Source organism: Salvelinus alpinus, chromosome 20 (genome assembly GCF_045679555.1).
Source record: "Salvelinus alpinus chromosome 20, SLU_Salpinus.1, whole genome shotgun sequence".
Lineage (NCBI taxonomy): Eukaryota > Metazoa > Chordata > Actinopteri > Salmoniformes > Salmonidae > Salvelinus > Salvelinus alpinus.
This window is the reverse complement of record NC_092105.1, coordinates 26,271,527-26,299,389: the sequence shown is the minus strand read 5'-3', so window position 1 is coordinate 26,299,389 and position 27,863 is coordinate 26,271,527. Positions and strand designations below refer to the sequence as shown.

General features: G+C 48.0%; 1 protein-coding gene across 1 annotated transcript; it reads left to right on the top strand.

Annotated features, from left to right (window-relative positions):
- The first annotated feature begins 256 nt into the window (after positions 1–256).
- Positions 257–24,148, top strand: LOC139546576 (matrix-remodeling-associated protein 5-like). The gene is made up of 8 exons (XM_071355114.1): positions 257–450; positions 9,770–9,899; positions 10,107–10,345; positions 10,473–10,624; positions 10,733–11,186; positions 11,279–16,809; positions 18,603–19,638; positions 19,761–24,148. The coding sequence occupies exons 1-8, from the start codon at positions 272–274 to the stop codon at positions 22,192–22,194; spliced, it is 10,155 nt and encodes a 3,384-aa protein (XP_071211215.1). The 5' UTR covers positions 257–271; the 3' UTR covers positions 22,195–24,148.
- The last annotated feature ends 3,715 nt before the right edge of the window (positions 24,149–27,863 follow it).

Sequence of the window (27,863 nt, the reverse complement as noted above, 5' to 3'; positions counted from 1 at the left end):
CTGCTATTAACAAACTATCTGTTGATAAGTAAATGCTTGCTAAGGTTAAAATAAGGTTTAGGGTAAGGGTTAAGTTTAGGGTTATGATAAGAGTTAAGGTTAGTAGATGCTGAAATGCTACTGATAGTCTGTAGAGCATCTACAGATGGACTATCCAAATAAAGTGTTACCCTGCATTATAGTTGTTACTCCAGAGACTGTGTGTGTGTGTGTGTGTGTCACATTGACATATATATTTCTATTTCGTCAGTGAGCGGCCCTCCTATATAAGATGGTTCCCAGTGTGTGTGGTGTGTCCCTGGCTGTGGTGTTGCTGACCCTGGTGTCCCCTGGTGGTGCCTGCCCTCTGCCCTGCTCTTGCTACCAGCCCACTGAACTACACTGCACCTTCAGATCTCTGGTCAACATACCACAGCCCCTACCGCAACACACACTACACATCAACCTGGGGTAAGGACTGTGCACAAATACATACACAAACTCCCTCCCTCTCTCTCTCTCTTTCTCTCTCTCTCTACACACACACACAAACACAATCTCTCTCTCTCTCTCTCTCTCTCTCTCTCTCTCTCTCTCTCTCTCTCTCTCTCTCTCTCTCTCTCTCTCTCTCTCTCTCTCTCTCTCTCTCTCTCTCTCTCTCTCTCTCTCTCTCTCTCTCTCTCTCTCTCTCTCTCTCTCTCTCTCTCTCTCCCTCTCTCTCTCTCTCAATTCAATTCAAGGGCTTTATTGGCATGGAAACATATATTAACATTGCCAAAGCAAGTGAGGTAGATAATAAAAAAAAGTGAAATAAATAGTAACAATTAACAGTAAACATTGCACTCACAGAAGTTCCAAAAGAATAAAGACATTTCAAATGTCATATTATGTCTATATACAGTGTTGTAATGATGTGCAAATATTTAAAATACAAAAGGGAAAATAAATAAACATAAATATGGGTTGTATTTACAATGGTGTTTGTTCTTCACTGGTTGCCCCTTTCTTGTGGAAACAGGTCACAAATCTTGCTTCTGTGATGGCACACTGTGGTATTTCACCCATTAGATAAGGGAGTTTATCAAAATTGGGTTTGTTTTCTAATTCTTTGTGGATCTGTGTAATCTGAGTGAAATATGTGTCTCTAATATGGTCATGCATTTGGCAGGAGGTTAGGAAGTGCAGCTCAGTTTCCACCTCATTTTCTGGGCAGTGTGCACATAGCCTGTCTTCTCTTGAGAGCCAGGTCTGCCTACGGCTCACTTTAAAAAAAATTGAACCTTTATTTAACTAGGCAAGTCAGTTAAGAACAGATTCTTATTTATAATGACGGCCTACACCGGCCAAACCCAGATGACGTTTTGCCAATTGTGTGCCACCCTATGGGATTCCCAATCACGGCCGGTTGTGATACAGCCTGGATTTGAACCAGGGTGTCGGTAGTGACGCCTCAAGCACTGAGATGCAGTGCCTTAGACTGCTGCACCACTCGGGAGCCCCGAGCAAGGCAATGCTCACTTAGTCGGGTACATAGTCAAACATTTTCCTTAAGTTTGGGTCAGTCACAGTGGTCAGGTATTCTGCCACTGTGTACTCTCTGTTTAGGGACAAATAGCATTCTAGTTTGCTCAGTTTTTTGGTTAATTCTTTCCAATGTGTCAAGTAATTATCTTTTTGTTTTCTCATGATTTGGTTGGGTCTAATTGTGTTGCTGTCCTGGTGCTGTGTGGGGTCTGTTTGTGTTTGTGAACAGAGCCCCAGGACCAGCTTGCTTAGGGGACTCTTCTCCAGGTTCATCTCTCTGTAGGTGATGGCTTTGTTATGGAAAGTTTGGGAATCACTTCCTTTTAGGTGGTTGTAGAATTTAACATCTCTTTTCTGGATTTTGATAATTAGCGGGTATCAGCCTAATTATGCTCTGCATGCATTATTTAGTGTTTTACGTTGTACACAGAGGATGTTTTTGCAGAATTCTGCTTGCAGAGTCTCAATTTGGTGTTTGTCCCATTTTGTGAATTCTTGGTTGGTGAGCGGACCCCAGACCTCACAACCACAACCGCCTCGGGTTCTATAACTGATTCAAGTATTTTTATCCAGATCCTAATTGGTATGTCGAATTTTATGTTCCTTTTGATAGCATAAAAGGCCCTTCTTGCCTTGTCTCTCAGCTCTTTCACAGCTTTGTGGAAGTTACCTGTTTAGGCCGAGGTCTGTATAGTTTTTTTGTGTGCTCTAGGGCAACGTGTCTAGATGGAATTTGTATTTGTGGCCCTGGCAACTGGACCTTTTTTGGAACACCATTATTTTTGTCTTACTGAGATTTACTGTCAGGGCCCAGGTCTGACAGAATCTGTGCAGAATATCTAGGTGCTGCTGTAGGCCATCCTTGGTTGGGCAGAAGCACCAGATCATCAGCAAACAGTGACATTTGACTTCAGATTCTAGTAGGGTGAGGCCAGGTGCTGCAGACTGTTCTAGTGCCCTCGCCAATTTGTTGATATACAGCTCTGGAAAAAATTAGACCACTGCAAAATTATCAGTTTCTCTGGTTTTACTATTTATAGGTTTGTGTTTGGGTAAAATGAACATTTTTGTTTTATTCTATAAACTCCTGACAACATTTCTCCCAAATTCCAATAAAAAATATTGTCATTGAGAGCATTTATTTGCAGAAAATGACAACTGGTTAAAATAACAAAAAAAGATGCAGTGTTGTCAGACCTTGAATTATGCAAAGAAAATGAGTTCATATTCATTTTCAAACAACACAATACTAATGTTTTAACTTAGGAAGAGTTCAGAAATCAATATTTGGTGGAATAACCCTGATTTTCAATCACAGCTTTCATGCGTCTTGGCATGCTCTCCACCAGTCTTTCACATTGATGTTGGTGTCATGTTTTGTCTTTGATCATCATGTCTTGTCCCTGTGCTTCCCTCTGCTGGTCTTATTAGGTTCTTTCCCTCTTTCTATCCCTCCCTCTCTCTCCTCCTCCCTCTCTCCCTCTCCCGCTCTCTCTCTCTATCGTTCCGTTCCTGCTCCCAGCTGTTTCTCATTCTCCTAACGACCTCATTTACTCTTTCACACCTGTCCCCTATTTTGCCCTCTGATTGGAGTCCCTATTTCTCCCTCTGTTTTCCGCTTCTGTCCTTGTCGGATTCTTGTTTGATGTTTGCTGTTCTGTGTCCTTGTTCCGCCCTGTCGTGTTTTTGCCTTCTTCAGATGCTGCGTGTGAGCAGGTGTCTATGTCAGCTACGGCCTGTGCCTTCCTGAAGCGACCTGCAGTCTGTGGTCGCGTCTCCAGTCGTTCCTCTCTACTGACGAGAGGATTTCAGTTTCCTGTTTTGGATTTACCTTTGATAATATCCAGGAGAATCATTGTTTGTTTAAGACTGGAATAAAGACTCTGTTTCTATTACGTCGCTTTTGGGTCCTCATTCACCAGCATAACAGAAGAATCCGACCAAGAATGGACCCAGCGACTACGGATTCTCGCTACACTGCCGTCGAGATCCAGGGAGCAATGCTCGGCAGACACGAGCAGGAATTGTCTGCTGCTCGTCATGCCGTTGAGACCCTGGCCGCTCATGTCTCCGATCTCTCAGGACAGTTTCAGAGTCTTCGTCTCGTGCCACCAGCTACTTCCTGGTCTTCCGAGTCTCCGGAGCCTAGGGTTAATAACCCACCATGTTACTCTGGGCAGCCCACTGAGTGTCGCTCCTTTCTCACCCAGTGTGATATTGTGTTCTCTCTCCAGCCCAACACATACTCAGGAGAGAGAGCTCGGATCGCTTACGTCATATCACTCCTTACTGGTCGGGCTCGGGAGTGGGGCACAGCTATCTGGGAGGCAAGGGCTGAGTGTTCTAACGTTTATCAGAACTTTAAGGAGGAGATGATACGGGTTTTTGATCGTTCAGTTTTTGGGAAGGAGGCTTCCAGGGCCCTGGCTTCCCTATGTCAAGGTGATCGATCCATAACGGATTACTCTATAGAGTTTCGCACTCTTGCTGCATCCAGTGACTGGAACGAGCCGGCGTTGCTCGCTCGTTTTCTGGAGGGACTCCACGCTGAGGTTAAGGATGAGATTCTCTCCCGGGAGGTTCCTTCCAGCGTGGACTCTTTGATTGCACTCGCCATCCGCATAGAACGACGGGTAGATCTTCGTCACCGAGCTCGTGGAAGAGAGCTCGCGTTAACGGTGTTTCCCCTCTCCGCATCTCAACCATCTCCTCCCATCGGCTCAGAGACTGAGCCCATGCAGCTGGGAGGTATTCGCATCTCGACTAAGGAGAGGGAACGGAGAATCACCAACCGCCTTTGCCTCTATTGCGGTTCTGCTGGACATTTTGTCATGTCATGTCCAGTAAAAGGCCAGAGCTCATCAGTAAGCGGAGGGCTACTGGTGAGCGCTACTACTCAGGTCTCTCCATCAAGATCCTGTACTACCTTGTCGGTCCATCTACGCTGGACCGGTTCGGCTGCTTCCTGCAGTGCCTTGATAGACTCTGGGGCTGAGGGTTGTTTTATGGACGAAGCATGGGCTCGGAAACATGACATTCCTCTCAGACAGTTAGGGAAGCCCACGCCCATGTTCGCCTTAGATGGTAGTCCTCTCCCCAGTATCAGATGTGAGACACTACCTTTAACCCTCACAGTATCTGGTAACCACAGTGAGACCATTTCCTTTTTGATTTTTCGTTCACCTTTTACACCTGTTGTTTTGGGTCATCCCTGGCTAGTATGTCATAATCCTTCTATTAATTGGTCTAGTAATTCTATCCTATCCTGGAACGTTTCTTGTCATGTGAAGTGTTTAATGTCTGCTATCCCTCCTGTTTCTTCTGTCCCCTCTACTCAGGAGGAACCTGGTGATTTGACAGGAGTGCCGGAGGAATATCATGATCTACGCACGGTCTTCAGTCGGTCCAGAGCCAACTCTCTTCCTCCTCACCGGTCGTATGATTGTTGTATTGATCTCCTTCCGGGGACCACTCCCCCTCGGGGTAGACTATACTCTCTGTCGGCTCCCGAACGTAAGGCTCTCGAGGATTATCTGTCTGTTTCTCTCGACGCCGGTACCGTGGTGCCTTCTTCCTCTCCCGCCGGAGCGGGGTTTTTCTTTGTTAAGAAGAAGGACGGTACTCTGCGCCCCTGCGTGGATTATCGAGGGCTGAATGACATAACGGTTAAGAATCGTTATCCGCTTCCCCTTATGTCGTCAGCCTTCGAGATTCTGCAGGGAGCCAGGTTCTTTACTAAGTTGGACCTTCGTAACGCTTACCATCTCGTACGCATCAGAGAGGGGGACGAGTGGAAAACGGCGTTTAACACTCCGTTAGGGCATTTTGAATACCGGGTTCTGCCGTTCGGTCTCGCTAATGCTCCAGCTGTCTTTCAGGCATTAGTTAATGATGTACTGAGAGACATGCTGAACATCTTTGTTTTCGTTTACCTTGACGATATCCTGATTTTTTCACCGTCACTCGAGATTCATGTTCAGCACGTTCGACGTGTACTCCAGCGCCTTTTAGAGAATTGTCTCTACGTGAAGGCTGAGAAGTGCGCCTTTCATGTCTCCTCTGTCACATTTCTCGGTTCTGTTATTTCCGCTGAAGGCATTCAGATGGATCCCGCTAAGGTCCAGGCTGTCAGCGATTGGCCCGTTCCTAAGTCACGTGTCGAGTTACAGCGCTTTCTCGGTTTCGCTAATTTCTATCGGCGTTTCATTCGTAATTTCGGTCAAGTGGCTGCTCCTCTCACAGCTCTGACTTCTGTCAAGACTTGCTTTAAGTGGTCCGGTTCCGCCCAGGGAGCTTTTGATCTCCTCAAGAAGCGTTTTACATCCGCCCCTATCCTTGTTACTCCTGACGTCACTAAACAATTCATTGTCGAGGTTGACGCTTCAGAGGTGGGCGTGGGAGCCATTCTGTCCCAGCGCTTCCAGTCTGACGATAAGGTCCATCCTTGCGCTTACTTTTCTCATCGCCTGTCGCCATCGGAACGCAACTATGATGTGGGTAACCGCGAACTGCTCGCCATCCGCTTAGCCATAGGCGAATGGCGACAGTGGTTGGAGGGGGCGACCGTCCCTTTTGTCGTTTGGACTGACCATAAGAACCTTGAGTACATCCGTTCTGCCAAACGACTTAATGCACGTCAAGCTCGTTGGGCGTTGTTTTTCGCTCGTTTCGAGTTCGTGATTTCCTATCGCCCGGGAAATAAGAACACCAAGCCTGATGCCTTATCCCGTCTCTTTAGTTCTTCTGTGGCTTCTACCGACCCCGAGGGGATTCTCCCTGAAGGGCGTGTTGTCGGGTTGACTGTCTGGGGAATTGAGAGACAGGTAAAGCAAGTACTCACTCACACTGCGTCGCCGCGCGCTTGTCCTAGTAACCTTCTGTTCGTTCCTGTCTCTACTCGTCTGGCTGTTCTTCAGTGGGCTCATTCTGCCAAGTTAGCTGGCCACCCCGGCGTTCGGGGTACGCTTGCTTCTATTCGCCAGCGGTTTTGGTGGCCTACTCAGGAGCGGGACACGCGCCGTTTCGTGGCTGCTTGTTCGGACTGCGCGCAGACTAAGTCAGGTAACTCTCCTCCTGCCGGTCGTCTCAGACCGCTTCCCATTCCTTCTCGACCATGGTCTCACATCGCCTTAGACTTTATTACCGGTCTGCCTTCGTCTGCGGGGAAGACTGTGATTCTTACGGTTATCGATAGGTTCTCTAAGGCGGCACATTTCATTCCCCTCGCTAAGCTTCCTTCCGCTAAGGAGACGGCACAAATCATCATTGAGAATGTGTTCAGAATTCATGGCCTCCCGTTAGACGCCGTTTCAGACAGAGGTCCGCAATTCACGTCACAGTTTTGGAGGGAGTTCTGTCGTTTGATTGGTGCTTCCGTCAGTCTCTCTTCCGGGTTTCATCCCCAGTCTAACGGTCAAGCAGAAAGGGCCAATCAGTCGATTGGTCGCATATTACGCAGCCTTTCGTTTCGAAACCCTGCGTCTTGGGCAGAACAGCTCCCCTGGGCTGAGTACGCTCACAACTCGCTTCCTTCGTCTGCTACCGGGCTATCTCCGTTTCAGAGTAGTCTTGGTTACCAGCCTCCTCTGTTCTCGTCCCAGCTCGCCGAGTCCAGCGTTCCCTCCGCTCAGGCTTTTGTCCAACGTTGTGAGCGCACCTGGAGGAGGGTCAGGTCTGCACTTTGCCGTTACAGGGCGCAGACTGTGAGAGCCGCCAATAAACGTAGGATTAAGAGTCCTAGGTATTGTCGCGGTCAGAGAGTGTGGCTTTCCACTCGTAACCTTCCCCTTACGACAGCTTCTCGCAAGTTGACTCCGCGGTTCATTGGTCCGTTCCGTGTCTCTCAGGTCGTCAATCCTGTCGCTGTGCGACTGCTTCTTCCGCGACATCTTCGTCGCGTCCACCCTGTCTTCCATGTCTCTTGTGTCAAGCCTTTTCTTCGCGCCCCCGTTCGTCTTCCCTCCCCCCCCCCCGTCCTTGTCGAGGGCGCACCTATTTACAAGGTACGGAGGATCATGGACATGCGTTCTCGGGGACGTGGTCACCAGTACTTAGTGGATTGGGAGGGTTACGGTCCTGAGGAGAGGAGTTGGGTTCCATCTCGGGACGTGCTGGACCGTTCGTTGATTGATGATTTCCTTCGTTGCCGCCAGGGTTCCTCCTCGAGTGCGCCAGGAGGCGCTCGGTGAGTGGGGGGGTACTGTCATGTTTTGTCTTTGATCATCATGTCTTGTCCCTGTGCTTCCCTCTGCTGGTCTTATTAGGTTCTTTCCCTCTTTCTATCCCTCCCTCTCTCTCCTCCTCCCTCTCTCCCTCTCCCGCTCTCTCTCTCTATCGTTCCGTTCCTGCTCCCAGCTGTTTCTCATTCTCCTAACGACCTCATTTACTCTTTCACACCTGTCCCCTATTTTGCCCTCTGATTGGAGTCCCTATTTCTCCCTCTGTTTTCCGCTTCTGTCCTTGTCGGATTCTTGTTTGATGTTTGCTGTTCTGTGTCCTTGTTCCGCCCTGTCGTGTTTTTGCCTTCTTCAGATGCTGCGTGTGAGCAGGTGTCTATGTCAGCTACGGCCTGTGCCTTCCTGAAGCGACCTGCAGTCTGTGGTCGCGTCTCCAGTCGTTCCTCTCTACTGACGAGAGGATTTCAGTTTCCTGTTTTGGATTTACCTTTGATAATATCCAGGAGAATCATTGTTTGTTTAAGACTGGAATAAAGACTCTGTTTCTATTACGTCGCTTTTGGGTCCTCATTCACCAGCATAACAGTTGGGTGACTTTATGCCACTCCTGGCGCAAAAATTCAAGCAGCTCGGCTTTGTTTGATGGCTTGTGACCATCCATCTTCCTCTTGATCACATTCCAGAGGTTTTCTATGGGGTTCAGGTCTGGAGGTTACAGACCTATATCTAGAGTGTCACTCCCTTTGAAGAGGGGGATGACCATGGCAGATTTCCAATCTTTAGGAATCTCGGACGATACGAAAGAGAGGTCAAACAGACTGGTAATAGGGGTTGCAACAATGGCGGCGGATAATTTTAGAAAGAGAGGGTCCAGATTGTCTAGCCCAGCTGATTTGTACGGGTCCAGGTTTTGCAGGTCTTTCAGAACATCTGCTATCTGGATTTGGGTGAAGGAGAAGCTGGGGAGGCTTGGGCAAGTAGCTGTGGGGGGTGCGGAGCGGTTGGCCGGGGTTGGGGTAGCCAGGGGGAAATTACATCGCCGAAGCATGCCAAGACGCATGAAAGCTGTGATTGAAAATCAGGGTTATTCCACCGAATATGAACTTATTTTCATTGCATTATTCGAGGTCTGACGACACTGCATCTTTTTAGTTTTCTTTGTCCAGTTGTCATTTTCTGCAAATAAATGCTCTCAATGACAATATTTTTTATTGGAATTTGGGAGAAATGTTGTCAGGAATTTATAGAATAAAACAAAAATGTTCATTTTACCCAAACACATACCTATAAATAGTAAAACCAGAGAAACTGATAATTTTGCTGTGGTCTCTTAATTTTTTACCAGAGCTGTATATGTTAAAGAGGGTTGGGCTTAAGCTGCATCCCTGTCTCACCCCACGGCCCTGTGGAAAGAAATGTGTGTCCTTTGCCAATTTTAACCGCACACTTGTTGTTTGTGTACATGGATTTTATAATGTTTTTCCCCCAACACCACTTTCCATCAATTTGTATAGCAGACCCTCATGCTAAAACGACAAAGGCATTTTTGAAATCAACAAAGCATGAGAAGACATTGGCTTTGTTTTGGTTTGTTTCTTTGTCAATTAGGGTGTGCAGGGTGAACACGTGGTGTGTCGTACGGTAATTTGGTAAAAAGCCAATTTGACATTTGCTCAGTACATTGGAAATGTACGAGTCTGCTGTTAATGATAATGCAGAGGATTTTCCCAAGGTTGCTGTTGACGCATATCCCACGGTAATTATTGGGGTCAAATTTGTCTCCACTTTTGTGGATTGGGGTGATCAGCACTTGGTTCCAAATATTGGAGAAGAAGCCAGAGCTAAGGATGATGTTAAAGAGTTTAAGTATAGCCAATTGTAATTTGTTGTCTGTATATTTTATCATTGAGGATACCATCAACACCACAGGCCTTTTTGGGTTGGAGGGTTTGTACTTCTCTCTCTCTCTCTCTCTCTCTCTCTCTCTCTCTCTAGCTCTTTCTCTCTCGCTCTCACTTTCACTTTCACTCTCACTCTCACACACACATTTTAAAGGCATTCCATTGGTGTTTCTCTCTGGTCTCTAAAAGGTTCAACAGTATCAGCAGGATCCCAGACAGCTCATTGGCCGGTCTAAAGAGGCTGGCGCTGCTGATGCTTCATGGGAATGACATCCGTGAGATTCCTGACGGAGCTTTCCAAGATCTGTCCTCCCTTCAGGTACTGAGAGGAGAGGGGTCAAATTAGCTAATAATTGGAAGCAAATGTAAATTGTTCTATTGAGCTTAGACACTGTTATTGTATTGTGCTGTTGTGTTCATTTGACTCACATTGATGTGTATGTATTGTTGTTTATAGCTGGAGGAGTTTATACCATGTATTTTCAATTATCATTCATTCAATGATCCATCCCTCCACCCCCCCCAGGTCCTGAAACTGAGCTATAACAAGCTGAGGGAGATCTCAGCAAAGAGCTTCTCAGGCCTGTCCTCTCTACAGCGCCTCCACCTGGATCACAACTGGCTGCAGTCTCTCCACCCCCAGGCCCTGCTCCGCCTCCCCAACCTCAGACTGATCCGGCTGCAGGGGAACCGGCTCCACCAGCTGCATCCCCAGGCCTTCTGCACTCTGTCCCTACTGCAGACATTCTGCTACTCCACCCTCAGGTGGGTTTTCTACAGTCTTAATTTATTAATTGATTCACTCTTAGTTATAGGTCACACCTAAAGAGTAGTGCACTACTTAGGGAATAGGGTGTCATTTGTGACTGGACTATCCCCCTCCTCTCCCCAGGCATCTGGACGTGTCCAACAACAGTCTGACTAACCTGCCCAGAGACATACTGAGGACCGCCCCTCTTCTGGAGTCCCTAGCTCTACAGGCCAACCCCTGGACCTGCGACTGCAGCATGGCTTGGCTGCAGGCCTGGAGCATCTCTCACCTAGGTGACAATCACACTACACTAACCCCTAGTCCTTACACTAGTCCCAAAATCACTGGAACTGGGATGCTTATTTGGGTGAAGAAATACTGATTCTTCTCTTCTCTCTCAGGGTTGTTGAAATGTCCGGGGTCACAGTGCCTGGTCTGTGCCTCACCCAATCACCTGAAGGGACGTGGTCTTTTGCAGCAGAAAGACTTATCATGCACCTCGCCTGTAATTGCCACCAATCCCAGAGCCTCATCTCAGGAGGATGGCGAAATTCAGTCAATAGAAACTTTTAGAGAGGCTTTAGGTCACGCCTCCTTGGGGATGTCCGACCAACAGGGGAATGCCGTTGATCTGAAGTGTAACATCACACACTCCTCACAGACTCCTGACATTACCCCACCACAACTTTCCTCCTCTTTCACCCCCCTCTCCCTCTCTCTTTCCCTTTCCCTGGTCTGTGGGGTGGATGGGAACAGCTATGAGAGGCTGTGGAGGCTGATGGCCTACTACAGTGAGACACCTGCCAGGCTTCAGAGAGAAATCATGTTGAGTAAAACCCCAACACTTGCCTACAGGTATGAAATTACAGAAACACACACAACACATTCCTCTGTTATTATCCTACCATTTTGTTTTAACCCCAACACATTAATTTCATGTCCTTCAGGTACAGACAGAGAGCAGAGAGAGAGGGCTACTACCATACAGGGGTCAGGGCCAGTGTCCAAGCCCAGCCTGCCTGGTTACTACAGCCCCATGTTAGTCTCCAGTTCAACAGAGCTCAGTCCAGCACCCACAGGGTTAAACTGACCCTGTCCACCCTGGTGTCTGCCCCCCCAGACCCCCCATCCCCACACCCCTGGGTCCTCATACAGACCAACAACACCCACACAGCTTTTACAGCAGCCACAGACAGCCAGATCCACCTGCCCTGTCCTGTCCTTAGCTCTACTGAGGACCTAAGCTCTGGAGACCCCAGGCTCCAATGGGTGTTTCCAGATGGTTCAACAGTCCCCTTCCCCTACCACAGCTCAGATGGTAGGGTCCGGGTGTCTGGCCAAGGGCTGATCCTGCAGAGAGTGGATCACTCTGATGCTGGACTGTACTACTGCGTGGCCCGGGCAGGGGGAAATGTCGATGTTCTCCCCCTCCGTCTGGTGGTAGTAGAATCATCCAACCCTCCCCCAGGGGAGGAGCTAGGCCCTGCTGTGACTGGATTGGTTGGAGACCCTGTCAGTCTACCGTGTGAGGCCTCTGGTTCACCGAGGGTTGAGGTGAACTGGGTTCTTCCTAACGGGGGAGTGGTAGGGAGTAGGAACAAGGGGAGAAGAAGGGGGGAGGCAGGGGTGACTGTCTTAGCCAATGGTACCCTGTCTCTCCCCTTCCCTGGGCAGAGAGACGCAGGACTATACCGTTGTGTAGCGGTGAACCAGCACGGTGCTGACTCTCACTCCACCAGACTGATTCTAACCCCACGTCCTTCCGACACCTCATCAAGCATGAGATATCCCATGAGGCCACAGTCTGTGGTGGGGTTGTCCAACAGGGTACCAGCCCCTCTAGGGGTCAAGGAGGTTGAAGATGGGGTGTCAGGAAATGACAAGGGGGAGGAGGAGAACATACTGCCCACCAGGGCAGGTAACACCAGGAGGAGAGGTCTTAGACCTAAACCTACCCTGACACGGCGCCCCCCCATCAGATCCCACATGGTGAGGGTGGAGGGAGGCGGACCCCCTCAGAGGGGAAGGAGGCCCCTGAGGAGAGGCTTCCCTGTGGAGCAGAAGAGGAACAGGCTGGAGGGCCGTCGGAGGTTTAACCTGGCCAAACACAAGATAGACCCTCAGAAATGGGCCGAGCTGCTGGCTAAGATACGTGAAAGGACTGCCCCTAAAATCACAGACTCCCTGTATGTATCACCCCCAACTAGAGCACGTACTACCACCTCAGCCCCCCCAACTAGAGCAAAGACAACCACCTCAACCCCAACTGAAGCAAAGACAACCACCCCAACCCCAACTGAAGCAAAGACAACCACCCTAACCCCAAGTGAAGCAAAGACAACCACATCAACCCCAACTGAAGCAAAGACAACCACATCAACCCCAAGTGAAGCAAAGACAACCACATCAACCCCAACTGAAGCAAAGACAACCACATCAACCCCAACTGAAGCAAAGACAACCACATCAACCCCAACTGAAGCAAAGACAACCACCTCAACCCCAACTGAAGCAAAGACAACCACCTCAACCCCAACTGAAGCAAAGACAACCACCTCAACCCTAACTGAAGCAAAGACAACAACCTCAACCTCATCTGAAGCAAAGACAACAACCTCAACCTCATCTGAAGCAAAGACAACCACCTCAACCCCAACTGAAGCAAAGACAACAACCTCAACCTCATCTGAAGCAAAGACAACAACCTCAACCTCATCTGAAGCAAAGACAACCACCTCAACCCCAACTGAAGCAAAGACAACCACCTCAACCCTAACTGAAGCAAAGACAACAACCTCAACCTCATCTGAAGCAAAGACAACAACCTCAACCTCATCTGAAGCAAAGACAACCACCTCAACCCCAACTGAAGCAAAGACAACAACCTCAACCTCATCTGAAGCAAAGACAACCACCTTAACCCCAAATGAAGCAAAGACAACCACCTCAACCCCAACTGAAGCAAAGACAACCAGAATGCAGACAACCAGAATAAAGCCAGGCAGCACACACCCAAAGACCACACAAGGAAAGACCACACAACCAAACACCACACTACCAAACACCACACTACCAAAGAGCACACCAGATGTTACAGTGGGAGGAAAATCCCCTCAACGTACTGTATTGGAGTCAGAGGCTGATACCACAGAGGGTTTTTCCATAGATGTCCCCAGTCTACAGGAAGAGGGGTTGAACACTGTCCACACATCACTGATCCCAGACCTGCTAACAAAGGATAGAGTGGCCACAGAGACAACAAACATTGCAGATCAGACCAATAACTTCCCCCAGACCCCTCAGTCAAACACAGACACAAATACAGGGACAGGAACAGAGACAGAGAGTTCTCCTAAAATCACAAAGCCAACCTCCAGCATCAATGACATTAGCACAGAGGTGATCCTTAGTCCTGTAAGGACCACAGGTGAGAGGGGGAGGTATGGAACAACAAACTCTGGACAGGTAACATTCTCCAACTCTGTCCCATCGCAATCCAGAATCCCCTGGAATTCCAGGAGAAGGCCTGGCCAGAAGAGACGCATCAACAGACCCAGAGGACGACCCACCGCCCCCCAGAATGCACCAGGTCCAACCTCCCCTCGCCAGAATACCCCAGGTCCAACCTCCACTCGCCAGAATACCCCAGGTCCAACCTCCCCTCGCCAGAATAACCCAGGTCCAACCTCCACTCGCCAGAATACCCCAGGTCCAACCTCCCCTCGCCAGAATAACCCAGGTCCAACCTCCACTCGCCAGAATACCCCAGGTCCAACCTCCCCTCGCCAGAATAACCCAGGTCCAACCTCCTCTCGCCAGAATACCCCAGGTCCAACCTCCTCTCGCCAGAATACCCCAGGTCCAACCTCCCCTCGCCAGAATAACCCCAGAGCAGCATTTGCAGACCCCAGGGAACTGCCAGCAGCTGCTACAACCACGACTATAACCACTACTATAACTACTGCTCCATCCTCTACTAGGATCACTGCTCCATCAAGCACATCCGTCTCCCCCCCTGCTTTCTTTCCTGCCTCTCCCCCCCAGACACACACAGACAGGGTGACTCACTCAGCAAACACTGCTTCTGGGCTCCCTGACAGGTCCCAAACGTCTAGCATACACACACAGATTTGCACACACACTCGCACACACACTGGCAAACATACACCCACAGTCACAACAACTAGTACACACACAGACAAACATACACCCACAACAACTAGTACACACACAGACAAACATACACCCACAACAACTAGTACACACACAGACAAACATACAACCACAGTTACACACAGCGATGCAGACAAACAGAGTTATGTTGAAACAGAGGGTCAGGTCTGGACCACTCCAAAAGAGCAGGTTCCATCTGTCTTCAACCAACACAACCCAGAGGATATCAAAACAACTCCCCCTCGGTCTGGAACCACACCAGGCAGAACAACACCTACTGGCACTGAGAAAGAACCCAGTGAGATAGAACCCCTCTACCCAGCTGCTGATGAAGAACCCAATGAGGAAGAACCACCAGCCACTGATGAAGAACCCAGTGAAATAGAACCAACAGCAACTGATGAAGAACCCAGTGAGATAGAACCACCAGCAACTGATGAAGAACCCAGTGAGATAGAACCACTAGCAACTGATGAAGAACACAGAGAGGTAGAACCACCAGCAACTGATGAAGAACACAGAGATGTAGAACCACCAGCAACTGATGAAGAACACAGAGAGGTAGAACCACCAGCAACTGATGAAGAACACAGAGAGATAGAACCACCAGCAACTGATGAAGAACACAGAGAGGTAGAACCACCAGCCACTGATGAAGAACACAGAGAGATAGAACCACCAGCCACTGATGAAAAACACAGAGAGATAGAACCACCAGCCACTGATGAAGAACACAGTGAGATAGAACCACCAGCAACTGATGAAGAACACAGAGAGGTAGAACCACCAGCAACTGATGAAGAACACAGAGATGTAGAACCACCAGCAACTGATGAAGAACACAGAGAGATAGAACCACCAGCAACTGATGAAGAACACAGAGAGGTAGAACCACCAGCCACTGATGAAGAACACAGAGAGATAGAACCACCAGCCACTGATGAAAAACACAGAGAGATAGAACCACCAGCCACTGATGAAGAACACAGTGAGATAGAACCACCAGCAACTGATGAAGAACACAGAGAGGTAGAATCACCAGCAACTGATGAAGAACACAGAGAGATAGAACCACCAGCAACTGATGAAGAACACAGAGAGATAGAACCACCAGCCACTGATGAAGAACACAGAGAGGTAGAACCACCAGCAACTGATGAAGAACACAGAGGGGTAGAAGCACCAGCAACTGATGAAGAACACAGAGAGATAGAACCACCAGCCACTGATGAAGAACACAGAGAGATAGAACCACCAGCCACTGATGAAGAACACAGTGAGATAGAACCACCAGCCACTGATGAAGAACACAGAGAGATAGAACCACCAGCCACTGATGAAGAACACAGTGAGATGGAACCAGCCTATCTAGCACCTGATAAACCAGAGGAGAGACAGCCAGAGTCAGAAATAAACAGCTCTCTTTCATCTACAACACAACTACTGTCCCCAAACACAACTGATACAGCAGCTACCACGGTTTCAGCCATCACCTCCTCTACAGCCATCACCTCCTCTACAGTCATCACCTCCTCTACAGTCATCACCTCCTCTACAGTCATCACCTCCATTAGAAGAACTAACACTACCACTATTCCTACAACTACTATTCCTACTACCACTATTCCCACAACTACTACCACTATTCCCACAACTACTACCACTATTCCTATTCCTACTACCACTATTCCCACAACTACTACCACTATTCCTATAACTACTACCACTATTCCCACAACTACTACCACTATTCCTACAACTACTACCACTATTCCTACAACTACTACTACCACTCCTACTACTACAACAGTCTGGAGGAATCCTGGGCTAAACGCCATCCCAGACTCACATGGCAGTCGCTACCGCCCCCCACCTTACCCCAACTACCCACAACACCTTATCACTAGGCCTGACCCAGTCAGAACTCCACCCCCAATAAAACACGCACCCTCTCTCCCACACCGTGTCAACCCCAAACTTCTTCTCCCAGACATTTTAGAGACCCCTTCCTCTGCAGTCCCCACCACAAGAGCTCCGTCCAGCCCTCCCAAGATCTCCCCACCCACCACAGACCCTCAGGCCGGGGTCAACACTGGCTCTACTCCTCCTCGTTCCCCTCCCCTCTCTCCACACCGTAGTGTGACTGCCCAACGCCCCCCTCAGACCCCTGTCCTGCGTGTCAGGCCCCTTATCACTCCCCCCCATGTGCGCCCCATGTCTGTCCCAGCTGAGAGTGACGCCCTCCTGCCATGCGAGGCCATTGGACAGCCTCCTCCGACAATCACCTGGATCAAGGTCTCCACAGGTACGCCACATACTCTACTCTCAATTCTAACCACAATATATGCTACTGTCACTCACATACACACAATACGTACTTTGTCATACATACACCTTACTCAATGCACTCACTACTGTCACACAATACGCCACTCAATATGTACAGTTGAAGTCGGAGGTTTACATACACCTTAGCCAAATACATTTAAACTCAGTTTTTTACAATTCCTGACATTTAATCCTAGTAAGAATTCCCTGTATTAGGTCAGTTAGGATAACCACTTTATTTTAAGAATGTGAAATGTCAGAATAATAGTAGAGAGAATTATTTATTTCAGCTTTTATTTCTTTCATCACATTCCCAGTGGGTCAGAAGTTTACGTACACTCAATGAGTATTTGGTAGCAATTCCTTTAAATTGTTTAACTTGGTTCAAACGTTTTGGGTAGCCTTCCAGAAGCTTCCCACAATAAGTTGGATAATTTTTGGCCCATTCCTCCTGACAGAGCTGGTATAACTGAGTCGGGTTTGTAGGCCTCTTTGCTCGCACACGCTTTTTCAGATCTGCCCACAAATTTCTATAGGGTTGAGGTCAGGGCTGTGTGATGGCCACTCCAATACCTTGACTTTGTTGTCCTGAAGCCATTTTGCCACAACTTTGGAACTATGCTTGGGGTCATTGTCCATTTGGAAGACCCATTTGCGACTAAGCTTTAACTTCCTGACTGATGTCTTGAGATGTTGCTTCAATATATCCACATAATTTTCCTACCTCATGATGCCATCTATTTTGTGAAGTGCACCAGTCCATCCTGTAGCAAAGCACCCCCACAACATGATGCTGCCACCCCCGTGCTTCACGGTTGGGATGGTATTCTTCGGCTTGCAAGCGTCCCCCTTTTTCCTCCAAACATAATGATGGTCGTTATGGCCAAACAGTTCTATTTTTGTTTCATCAGAGCCGAGGACAGTTCTCCAAAAAGTACGATCTTTGTCCCCATGTGCAGTTGCAAACCGTAGTCTGGCTTTTTTATGGCGGTTTTGGAGCAGTGGCTTCTTCCTTGCTGAGTGGCCTTTCAGGTTATGTCGATATAGGACTCGTTTTACTGTGGATATAGATACTTTTGTACCAGTTTCCTTCAACATCTTCACAAGGTCCTTTGCTGTTGTTCTGGGATTGATTTGCACTTTTCGCACCAAAGTACGTTCATCTCTAGGAGACAGAACGCTTCCTCCTTCCTGAGCGGTATGACGGCTGCGTGGTCCCATGGTGTTTATTCTTGCGTACTATTGTTTGTACAGATGAACGTGGTACCTTCAGGCGTTTGGAAATTGCTCCCAAGGATGAACCAGACTTGTGGAGTTCTACAATTTGTTTTCTGAGGTCTTGGCTGATTTCTTTTGATTTTCCCATGATGTCAAGCAAAGAGGAACTGAGTTTGAAGGTAGGCCTTGAAATACATCCACAGCTACACCTCCAATTGACTCAAATGATGTCAATTAACCTCAGAAGCTTCTAAAGCCATGAAATCATTTTCTGCAATTTTCCAAGCTGTTTAAAGGCACGGTCAACTTAGTGTATGTAAACTTCTGACCCACTGGAATTGTGATACAATGAATTATAAGTTAAATAATCTGTCAGTAAACAATTGTTGGAAAAATTACTTGTGTCATGCACAAAGTAGATGTCCTAACCGACTTGCCAAAACTATAGTTTGTTAACAAGAAATTTGTGAAGTGGTTGAAAAACAAGTTTTAATGACTCCAACCTAAGAGTATGTAAACTTCCGACTTCAACTGTATTTCTGTCTGGCCCAGGAGCTGTGATATCCCTGGACACCAAGGCAGAGCGTTTCCAGGTCCTACCCAACGGAACCTTTCTCATCCGGAGCGTGCAGGTCCAGGACCGGGGGACATATATCTGCAGCGCACAGAACTCTGTGGGTCTTGACCGTGTGATGGTGACTCTGGAAGTCTGGTCCCGCCCACCACGCATTCAGCTACCCACTCACAGAGAGGCCACGGTGCACCAGGGGGGAGAGGTGAGGTGGGAATGTCAGGCTCAGGGGGTGCCTGTCCCTCTGCTGTCCTGGGTGCTACCTGACCGCTCCACCCTGACCCCCGAACTTAACTCCAACCCTGCCCATGGCCCTCACCCCCGGGTGTCTATATTCCCTAATGGTACTCTGCGTATTGTGGCTGTCGCCCCAGCAGACAGAGGACTTTATCGCTGTGTAGCCTCCAACCCAGCAGGGGCAAGCAGTCTGTCAGTCCGACTCCATGTCTCCTTCCTGCCTCCAGCCATCCAGCAGCCGAGAGAGGAGAGGGTAACCCAGCCCGCTGGCATGCCTGTCTACGCCCACTGCTCTGCCCGGGGTGCCCCCGTTCCCTCCATCCGCTGGAGGACCCCAGATGGTACGCTGCTGCTCCCCTCTCAATTCCTCAACGGGAACCTGTTTGTCCTCCCCAACGCCACCTTGCTGATACGCAAGCTTTCCACTAAGGACTCTGGGAGCTACGAGTGCCTGGCAACTAATGCAGTGGGCGGGGATAAGAGGACGGTGAGGGTGTTGGTGACTGGAGATGAAGGAGGAGGTGTTGTCTCCACAGATAAAACTACATCCTCCTCTTCCATTAACAGTAACTCTGACCTGAACCCCTCCTCAGCCGTCCTTAACCCTCCTCTCCGGCCCTCCTCCCCCCTCAGTAAGGCTAAGATCCTCTCCACCTCTCCATCCAGTTCTATAGTTGTATATGGTGAAACTCTGCTCCTTCAATGTTCAGTAACCGGCAACCCAGAGCCTAGAGTGGTCTGGAGGGTACCTGGCAAGAAACTAGTGGATGCCCACTACAGGTGTGTGCTTGTCCATATTGATTTCTGATCTGTTTAATCTAGTCTGTCTCTGTTGTATTGATTGATTGTCTGTGTCTTGTGCTGATGTATCAAACCTTATCCTCTCTGTGTTGTATTTCCAGTTTTGACAAGAGGATGAAGGTACACAGTAATGGAACGCTGTATATCCAGTCCGTAACGGAGAAAGACGGGGGGGACTATTTATGTGTCGCACGAAATAAAATGGCTGATGACTACCGCCTCCTCCGTGTCACCGTGGTCACAAAGCCCGCTAAACCCGCTAAGATTGAGCCAAAGCAGCCGTCCAATCAGAAGGTGGTATCGTATGGAGCAGCTTTAAAGGTAGACTGTCTGGCGACCGGGCAGCCCGACCCCGCAGTGAGATGGAGCCTACCGGACGGAACCTCAGTGAACAGCGTACTGTTGCAAGGGGACGAGAAAGGGGGACGGAGGAGGCGGCTGGTGGTGTTTGACAACGGGACTCTGTTCCTCCCCTCAGTGGGGATGGGGGAGGAGGGGGAGTACGTCTGCCACGCTGAGAACCAGATGGGGAGAGACTCCATGAGGGTGATGATCAAAGTCCTTACCTCACCCCCTTCCTTCCCCAGAACGAGATATGAGGTCATCAAGGTGCAACAAGGGAGTGTGTTGGCTCTGAACTGTGGGGCCAAAGGAGAGCCCATCCCTACAGTCACATGGTTCTCTCCAATCAATCGTGTCATCCCTGTGGGGGGGTCCGGTCCAGTTGTAGTGCGGCCAGATAGCTCCTTGGTGATCCAGGGGGCTAGAGGGGCTGACGGAGGAAACTACACCTGCCGAGCCAGCAACGTGGCTGGGGAGAGGAGCAGGGTGATGGGGGTGGAGGTGAGTGTGACCCCACCCAGCTTCACTCTCAATGGGGCTAGGGGTGGACTCGATGGGACAGACAGACATACAGCTGTTGTTAGCAGTAGTGGACTCAGTGCTGTGATCACCATCAGTCAGTCTGCAGGGAGGGTTCAGTCGGGCAGTACTGGTAATGGTGTCATTAATAATGAAGTTAGTCATAATGGGGTCAGTAATGTAGGGGACCAGAGGGTCTCAGCAGTAAGAGGCCAGACAGTTATTTTGCCCTGTCCATCCCAGGGCTTCCCTCCACCCCGCTTGGCCTGGTTGCTGCCTGGTAACGGGGTTCTCCCTGCGCCTTACTACGGCAGCAGACTCACTGTGCACCGCAACGGAACGCTAGAGCTGAGGGGGGTGAGGGCAAGCGATGCTGGCCTGATGGTGTGTGTTGCTCGCGGTGAGAGGGGCGAGGCTCAGATAATGGTACATCTGGAGGTTTTAGACACACAGGACCCACCTCGCTCCAGAGGCCCAGTGACCACAGGGAAACCTCGCCCAGTAGGCCCAGTCAGCACAGAGAAACCTCATCCAGTAGGCCTAGTCAGCACAGAGAAACCTCACCCAGTAGGCCCAGTCAGCACAGAGAAATCTCATCCAGTAGGCCCAGTCAGCACAGAGAAATCTCATCCAGTAGGCCTAGTCAGCACAGAGAAATCTCATCCAGTAGGCCTGGTCAGCACAGAGAAATCTCATCCAGTAGGCCCAGTCAGCACAGAGAAATCTCATCCAGTAGGCCTAGTCAGCACAGAGAAATCTCATCCAGTAGGCCTAGTCAGCACAGAGAAATCTCATCCAGTAGGCCCAGTCAGCACAGAGAAAACTCACCCAGTGGGCCCAGTTAACACAAAGAAACCTCGCTCAGGATTCGCAGTTACAGAGGAGACACCTCACCCCAGAGGCCCAGTCACTACTGAGAAACCTCACTTAGGAGGCCAAGTCAGCACAGAGAAACCTCGCCCAGTAGGCGGGGATAAGAGGACAGTACCAGGAGTCCCATTCCGAGGGGATACACCTCGTCCAAGAGGCCCAGTGTCAGAGGCAGCAAGGAGTGTCATCCCGGAGAGGAAGCCTTTGGTCATCAGCAGATCAGCTTCTCTGGTCAGCATCATAAGCGGAGATAATCTACGGCTACCCTGTCCTCAGACAGACAGCCCCAGTCATAGTTCCAGCCAGACCCAGTCTCTGACCTGGACGTTGCCCAGCGGGGTGATCGTGTCTCGGGGCCAGACGGCAGGAACGGGTCAGTACTCAATCCTGGATGACGGGACTCTGACGGTGCAGCAGGCGTCTGTGTTCGACAGGGGGACCTACTCCTGCCGATCCACCAATCAGGACGCGTTGTCTATCCTGACAGTTCCAGTGATTGTCATTGCCTACCCCCCTCGCATCACCAATGGCCCCCCTCCCCTGACCTACACTCGTCCTGGTGTTGCTGTGCAGCTCACCTGCTACGTCATAGCAACCCCCCGAGCGACCATCACCTGGGAGATGCCGGACCAATCCCAGCTAAGGGTCACAGGTCAGGCCCGTCTCTATGGCAACCGGTACCTGAGTCCCCAGGGTTCCCTGGTGATCCAGAACCCGACCAGCAGAGACACTGGGTTCTACCGCTGTACTGCACGGAACGCCATTGGAACCGACACCAAGGCCACTTATCTACATGTGATCTAACAGAACACACATACAGTGAGACCTGGTCCTGCTTATCACACACACACACACACACACACACACACACACACACACACACACACACACACACACACACACACACACACACACACACACACACACACACACACACACACACACACACACACACACAAATACAAATACACACACACACTTTTTGCCCTAAGAAACTGCAAAGTTGAGTGCAGAAAATACTGTTCAACCAAAGACTGATAAAAGATAGTAATAGAGAATATAAAACCAAATGCATTTTGTGTGTTATGCATCTTTTTTTTACCTTTATTTAACTAGGCAAGCCAGTTAAGAACAAATTCTTATTTACAATGACGGCCAACCCCGGCCAAACCCGGATGACGTGGGGCCAATTGTGCGCCGCCCTATGGTACTCCCAATCACGGCCGGATGTGATTCAGCCAGAGTGTGTTATGCATCTTACAGCCATAGTGTGTTACACATCTTACAGCCATAGTGTGTTACACATCTTACAGTCATAGTGTGTTACACATCTTACAGTCATAGTGTGTTACACATCTTACAGTCATAGTGTGTTACACATCTTACAGTCATAGTGTGTTACACATCTTACAGCCATAGTGTGTTAGGCATCTTATAGCCATTATGTGTTACGCATCTTACAGCCATAGTGTGTTACACATCTTACAGTCATAGTGTGTTACACATCTTACAGCCATAGTGTGTTAGGCATCTTATAGCCATTATGTGTTACGCATCTTACAGCCATAGTGTGTTACACATCTTACAGTCATAGTGTGTTACACATCTTACAGTCATAGTGTGTTACACATCTTACAGCCATAGTGTGTTACACATCTTACAGTCATAGTGTGTTACACATCTTACAGCCATAGTGTGTTACACATCTTACAGTCATAGTGTGTTACACATCTTACAGCCATAGTGTGTTAGGCATCTTATAGCCATTATGTGTTACGCATCTTACAGCCATAGTGTGTAACGCATCTTACAGCCATAGTGTGTTAGGCATCTTATAGCCATTATGTGTTACGCATCTTACAGCCATAGTGTGTAACGCATCTTACAGCCATAGTGTGTAACGCATCTTACAGCCATAGTGTGTTATGCATCTTACAGCCATAGTGTGTTATGCACCTTACAGCCATAGTGTGTTATGCACCTTACAGCCATAGTGTGTTATGCACCTTACAGCCATAGTGTGTTATGCACCTTACAGCCATAGTGTGTTATGCACCTTACAGCCATAGTGTGTTATGCACCTTACAGCCATAGTGTGTTATGCACCTTACAGCCATAGTGTGTTATGCACCTTACAGCCATAGTGTGTTATGCACCTTACAGCCATAGTGTGAGTTATAAAAGCAATGAGCAGCTCTGAGAAGCAACTGCATCATTCAACAACAACAAATAGTGTCAACATCACAGACTATATCAGGGAGTAAAAACATCAGCTGTTGCAATACACATCATACAACATGCAACATATTCAGCTCTGTATTACAACCTTTCTGAACTTTTACCTCCATAATATCTAAAGTGGCCTTTTGAGTCCTGTGTATAGTTATGTATTCATGAGCAGAACAAATGTTTGATAGTGGTCACAGAACTCCTCCAATGTAGTTCTGTGGAGCCACAGGAGTCTGCAGCGCTCTGTGTCTACAGCGCTCTGTGTCTGCAGCTCTCTGTAGCATAGATGTGTGTGTGGCTCCAGTGTCAGATCACGCATGTGAAAATATCCATATAAAAGCTGATATCATCATGTTTCAATTTTGTTTAAATTATTTGTCTTGTAAAGACTGTAATATATTGTTATTTTGTGCCTCTTGTCATAAAGAGAGAGATGTCTCTCGAATCTCTCACTAACCTTCTGCTTTTTCCCCCCAACTGCTACATTTTATAAATAAAAGTTAAAAGGAATTCAGCCTGCTGATCAAGGCATAGTCTGTTGGGTGTGGGTATGTGTCCTGGGAGGAACAGACACAGTGGGTTTGTTTGGGAACCTGAGGCTTTGTATCCCATGAGTCTCAGCAGAGAAACCAGGAAATGGGTCTTAATAATCCTTAAGAGTCTATTGCGTCAATCTAAGTAACATAATAAAAGAATCCCCATTAAAATCTGTCAGTTTAAGCTACAGCAAGAGCTGTATCTCAATCCACCACATCTGCCTATGTCGGAATTACGCATCTGCGGTGGAAGGTGGCTGAGCTACAGCAGTGTTTGTCAGACCATGAGACATCCCGAAAGTCGTTCTTCTCATGAAAACGTCTGAAGCGTCTGAATGGTTTGGGCTACAAACTAATATAATCACTCCATGGAAAGATGAGACTTACACAAGTGTCACGGGACTCATCTGAAGGTAACCCATGCAAATGAATGGAAGTATGGAGGTAATTTTGAGCCCAAAAAAGAAGGGGTTAAATATGTGTACTGTACAGTATATCTCCTTGATATAAAACAGACACTTCAAAACCTTTATTTTTGCCATTAATGTGTTATTCAATGCATTTCTATGGGTTATAGTAATAAAGGCCAAATTCAATATTTTAAATATTTGTTTAATACCTAAAAGGGTTCTAAAATTCAAAATCAAATAGCTAAATGATCAATGGTATGACCATCTTAAAACAATTCCATATGTTAGCTTAGTAGAACCTCCCCACCCACATTTTCCAAAACCCAGTTGCTTCGTGTGTCAAATCCATGAATCTCCTGTTAGACATGTGTTAACTCTATTACACTAGTATTATAGAGACCTTTTATTTATTTATTTATGAAATATCACTGTCTGTGTTCCTCTCCCAGGACATTGCAGCTGCATTATATATAATAGGGTAATGTTGTTTCACCCATGGACAATATGTCTCACTTATCTACATAACAGATGGGAAGGGTCCATAGGCATGACTTAATCTAGATGTAACCAAATCCATCTAGGTGGATAAAAGTGTTTAATCTGTTTTGTTAATTTTAGTCAGCAGGTGGGTTCAGACGGTCGGTACACTAGATATAACTCAGTCACCATGGAAACCCAGATGACGACTGAAACAATCCAAACATACCAAAGTCTATTGAATCCCATAGAATCTATTGAATTCCATATATATCTGTTTTAATACCTAAACAGAAGAGGGAGGGGGGTACTTAGGGGAAACACTGAGTCGTGAAGTGCAGTGTCCTTCCTACTGCTTATCTCACACACAAACACACACAGACCACACACACACACACACACACACACACACACACACACACACACACACACACACACACACACACACACACACACACACACAAAAGCACACACACACACAGGGATAGTTCAGTATGTGGGTCAGACTGGGGTGGGGTGTTACAGTTGGACAGGCTGATAGAACTGATACAGTCAGGGCTCTGGGAGTTATTACTGTATTATTACTGTGTGTTTGTGTGTGTGTGTGTGGGTGTGTGTGTATGTGTGTGTGTGCCATGGCTCTGTTAGTTATTACTGTTTCACTGTCGTCCCTTCTGCTCAATAGAAACATCTGGAGACAACTGGAGAAACGTCCCCCCTGGACAGAGGGCCTAAAGGTTATAGGTTACTAGATACAGCCTGCAGCATTTACACTATAATACTGGATTACAGATGTAGTACTGCACATCTCTGACATTACCACTGGACTCAGCCTAAAATATCTATTGATCTAAATGTGCATTTGATAATAATGTATGACATCTATGACAATAGATCTCTTCAAAGACTTGGTGCGTAAGCATATTTTACTTACTACAAAAACATACTTATCTATGTGAGCAGCTGCTTTGACAGAGACAGTAACCCATAACCCCTCTCCACTCTTAGAGAAAAGAACTTCTCCCCTCAGAGAGATTCTATTTGGGCCTGGGGCAGAGCCTTCCATGTGGACTCTGCTCAGTTTGTTACCCTTCAATAAAATGGATCTACCGTTTCTGAAGCAGATATCTTGTGAAGACATCCAACACCAGGAATAAAATGGGGACAGGGGACCACAACCTTAAAGCAACTCCTGATGAAAAAGTAGCTACTGTATAACCTGCTTGGAGAGGAGATGACACATGTCCGTGTTACAGTACATTCCAGTTCTCCCATTATCACATTATTACTCCCAAACAGGTGTGCTCCAACCCTAAAGCACTCAGAGAGAGACATGGGGAGGTATAGAGATATACAAACACAAGGAAAGGAAGAAAGACAGGCCGAAAGAAAGTAAGAGGAATAAAGAGGTAAGGAGAGGAGGGGAGGAGGGTGACCATTTGCAGCTGGGTTTTATAGCAGAATGACCTCACCACCACTCCCTTCCTCTCTCAATTTTGACATTTTATTCATTTAGCAAACGCTCTTATCCAGAGTGACCCAGTAACGAGCACATACATTTTTTCATATTTTTTTGTACTAGTCTGCTGTGGGAATCAAACCCACAACCCTAGCATTTCAAGTGCCATTCTCTACCAATTCATCCACACAGGACCAGCATTTCTCTCCCTCCATCCCTCTATCTCCTCTCTTTGACCCAGGCTCGTCTCGGCAAAATGTCATCAGCCGGTCTGTCTTTCGTTCGACACACCGGTCTCCTCATCCTTTCCTCCTTCCTTTCCTCATCCTACTTCCTCTCCTCCCAGACCCTCCCCTGTCCTCACCCTCCCATGCTCCCTCCCATTTTCAATCTCCTCCAGTCTTATCCATTCACCTGGAATTCATCTTATTTTTTGTGAGAATATTATATTGTCTGACAGTCACTCAGACTGCTGGTAAAGGCTTCAACTAATAGACAGAGCAGTCCAACCAATCCACTCTATTCCGTTGGTTCATCTTCACATATTAGAGGATCAGGAGAGCTGTGTCCTTCTGCATGTCTCAAACAACGCCTTTCAGTTCAGATGAGGCCAACATTGTTTCATAAAGACTAACCAGCTGTTGCAGTATATCTCTACATCAGACATAGACAGGACTGACCCGCAGGAGACAGGACAGGTTCAGTATGTCTGTCAGAGAGATGAAAGGTAGAGCCAGCAGAGAGCAGTCCCAGGGTTACTGTTACTGACAAGTGACCGCCCACTCTCCCCCTCTCCACATCTAGTGTCCCCTCTGCAGATGTTGTGATGATCTTATCTCACTGATTCCCAGAAACATAATCCACGACCCAGAATCTCTCTCTCAACCTCCCCATCTGTCTCTGTCTGTCCATCTCTCTGTCTTTCTCTCTCTCCATCCTCCCCATCTGTCTCTGTCTGTCCATCTCTCTGTCATTCTCTCTCCATCCTCCCCATCTGTCTCTGTCTGTCCATCTCGCTATGTCTTTCTCTCTCTCCATCCTTCCCTCTCAAAGCTGTTCATGGGGATAGAAACAGGATTGACCATGCACGCACGCACGCACGCACGCACGCATGAGAGCACACACACACACACCTTTTATTATTTATTATTGTTGTTGCATTGTCGAGAAGGAACCTGCAAGTAAGCATTTATTTGGACGATGTATACCATGTGTATCCCGTAAATACGACAAATAAAACGTAAAACTTTAAACAGCGACTGGTCTGGGGTAGTAAGTAGAAGTGGCCTATACGGAACCCCTACAGGAAACTGTTCACTGAGACTCTTTCCAGGATGTTTCCTATTGGATGTTCCCTATTGG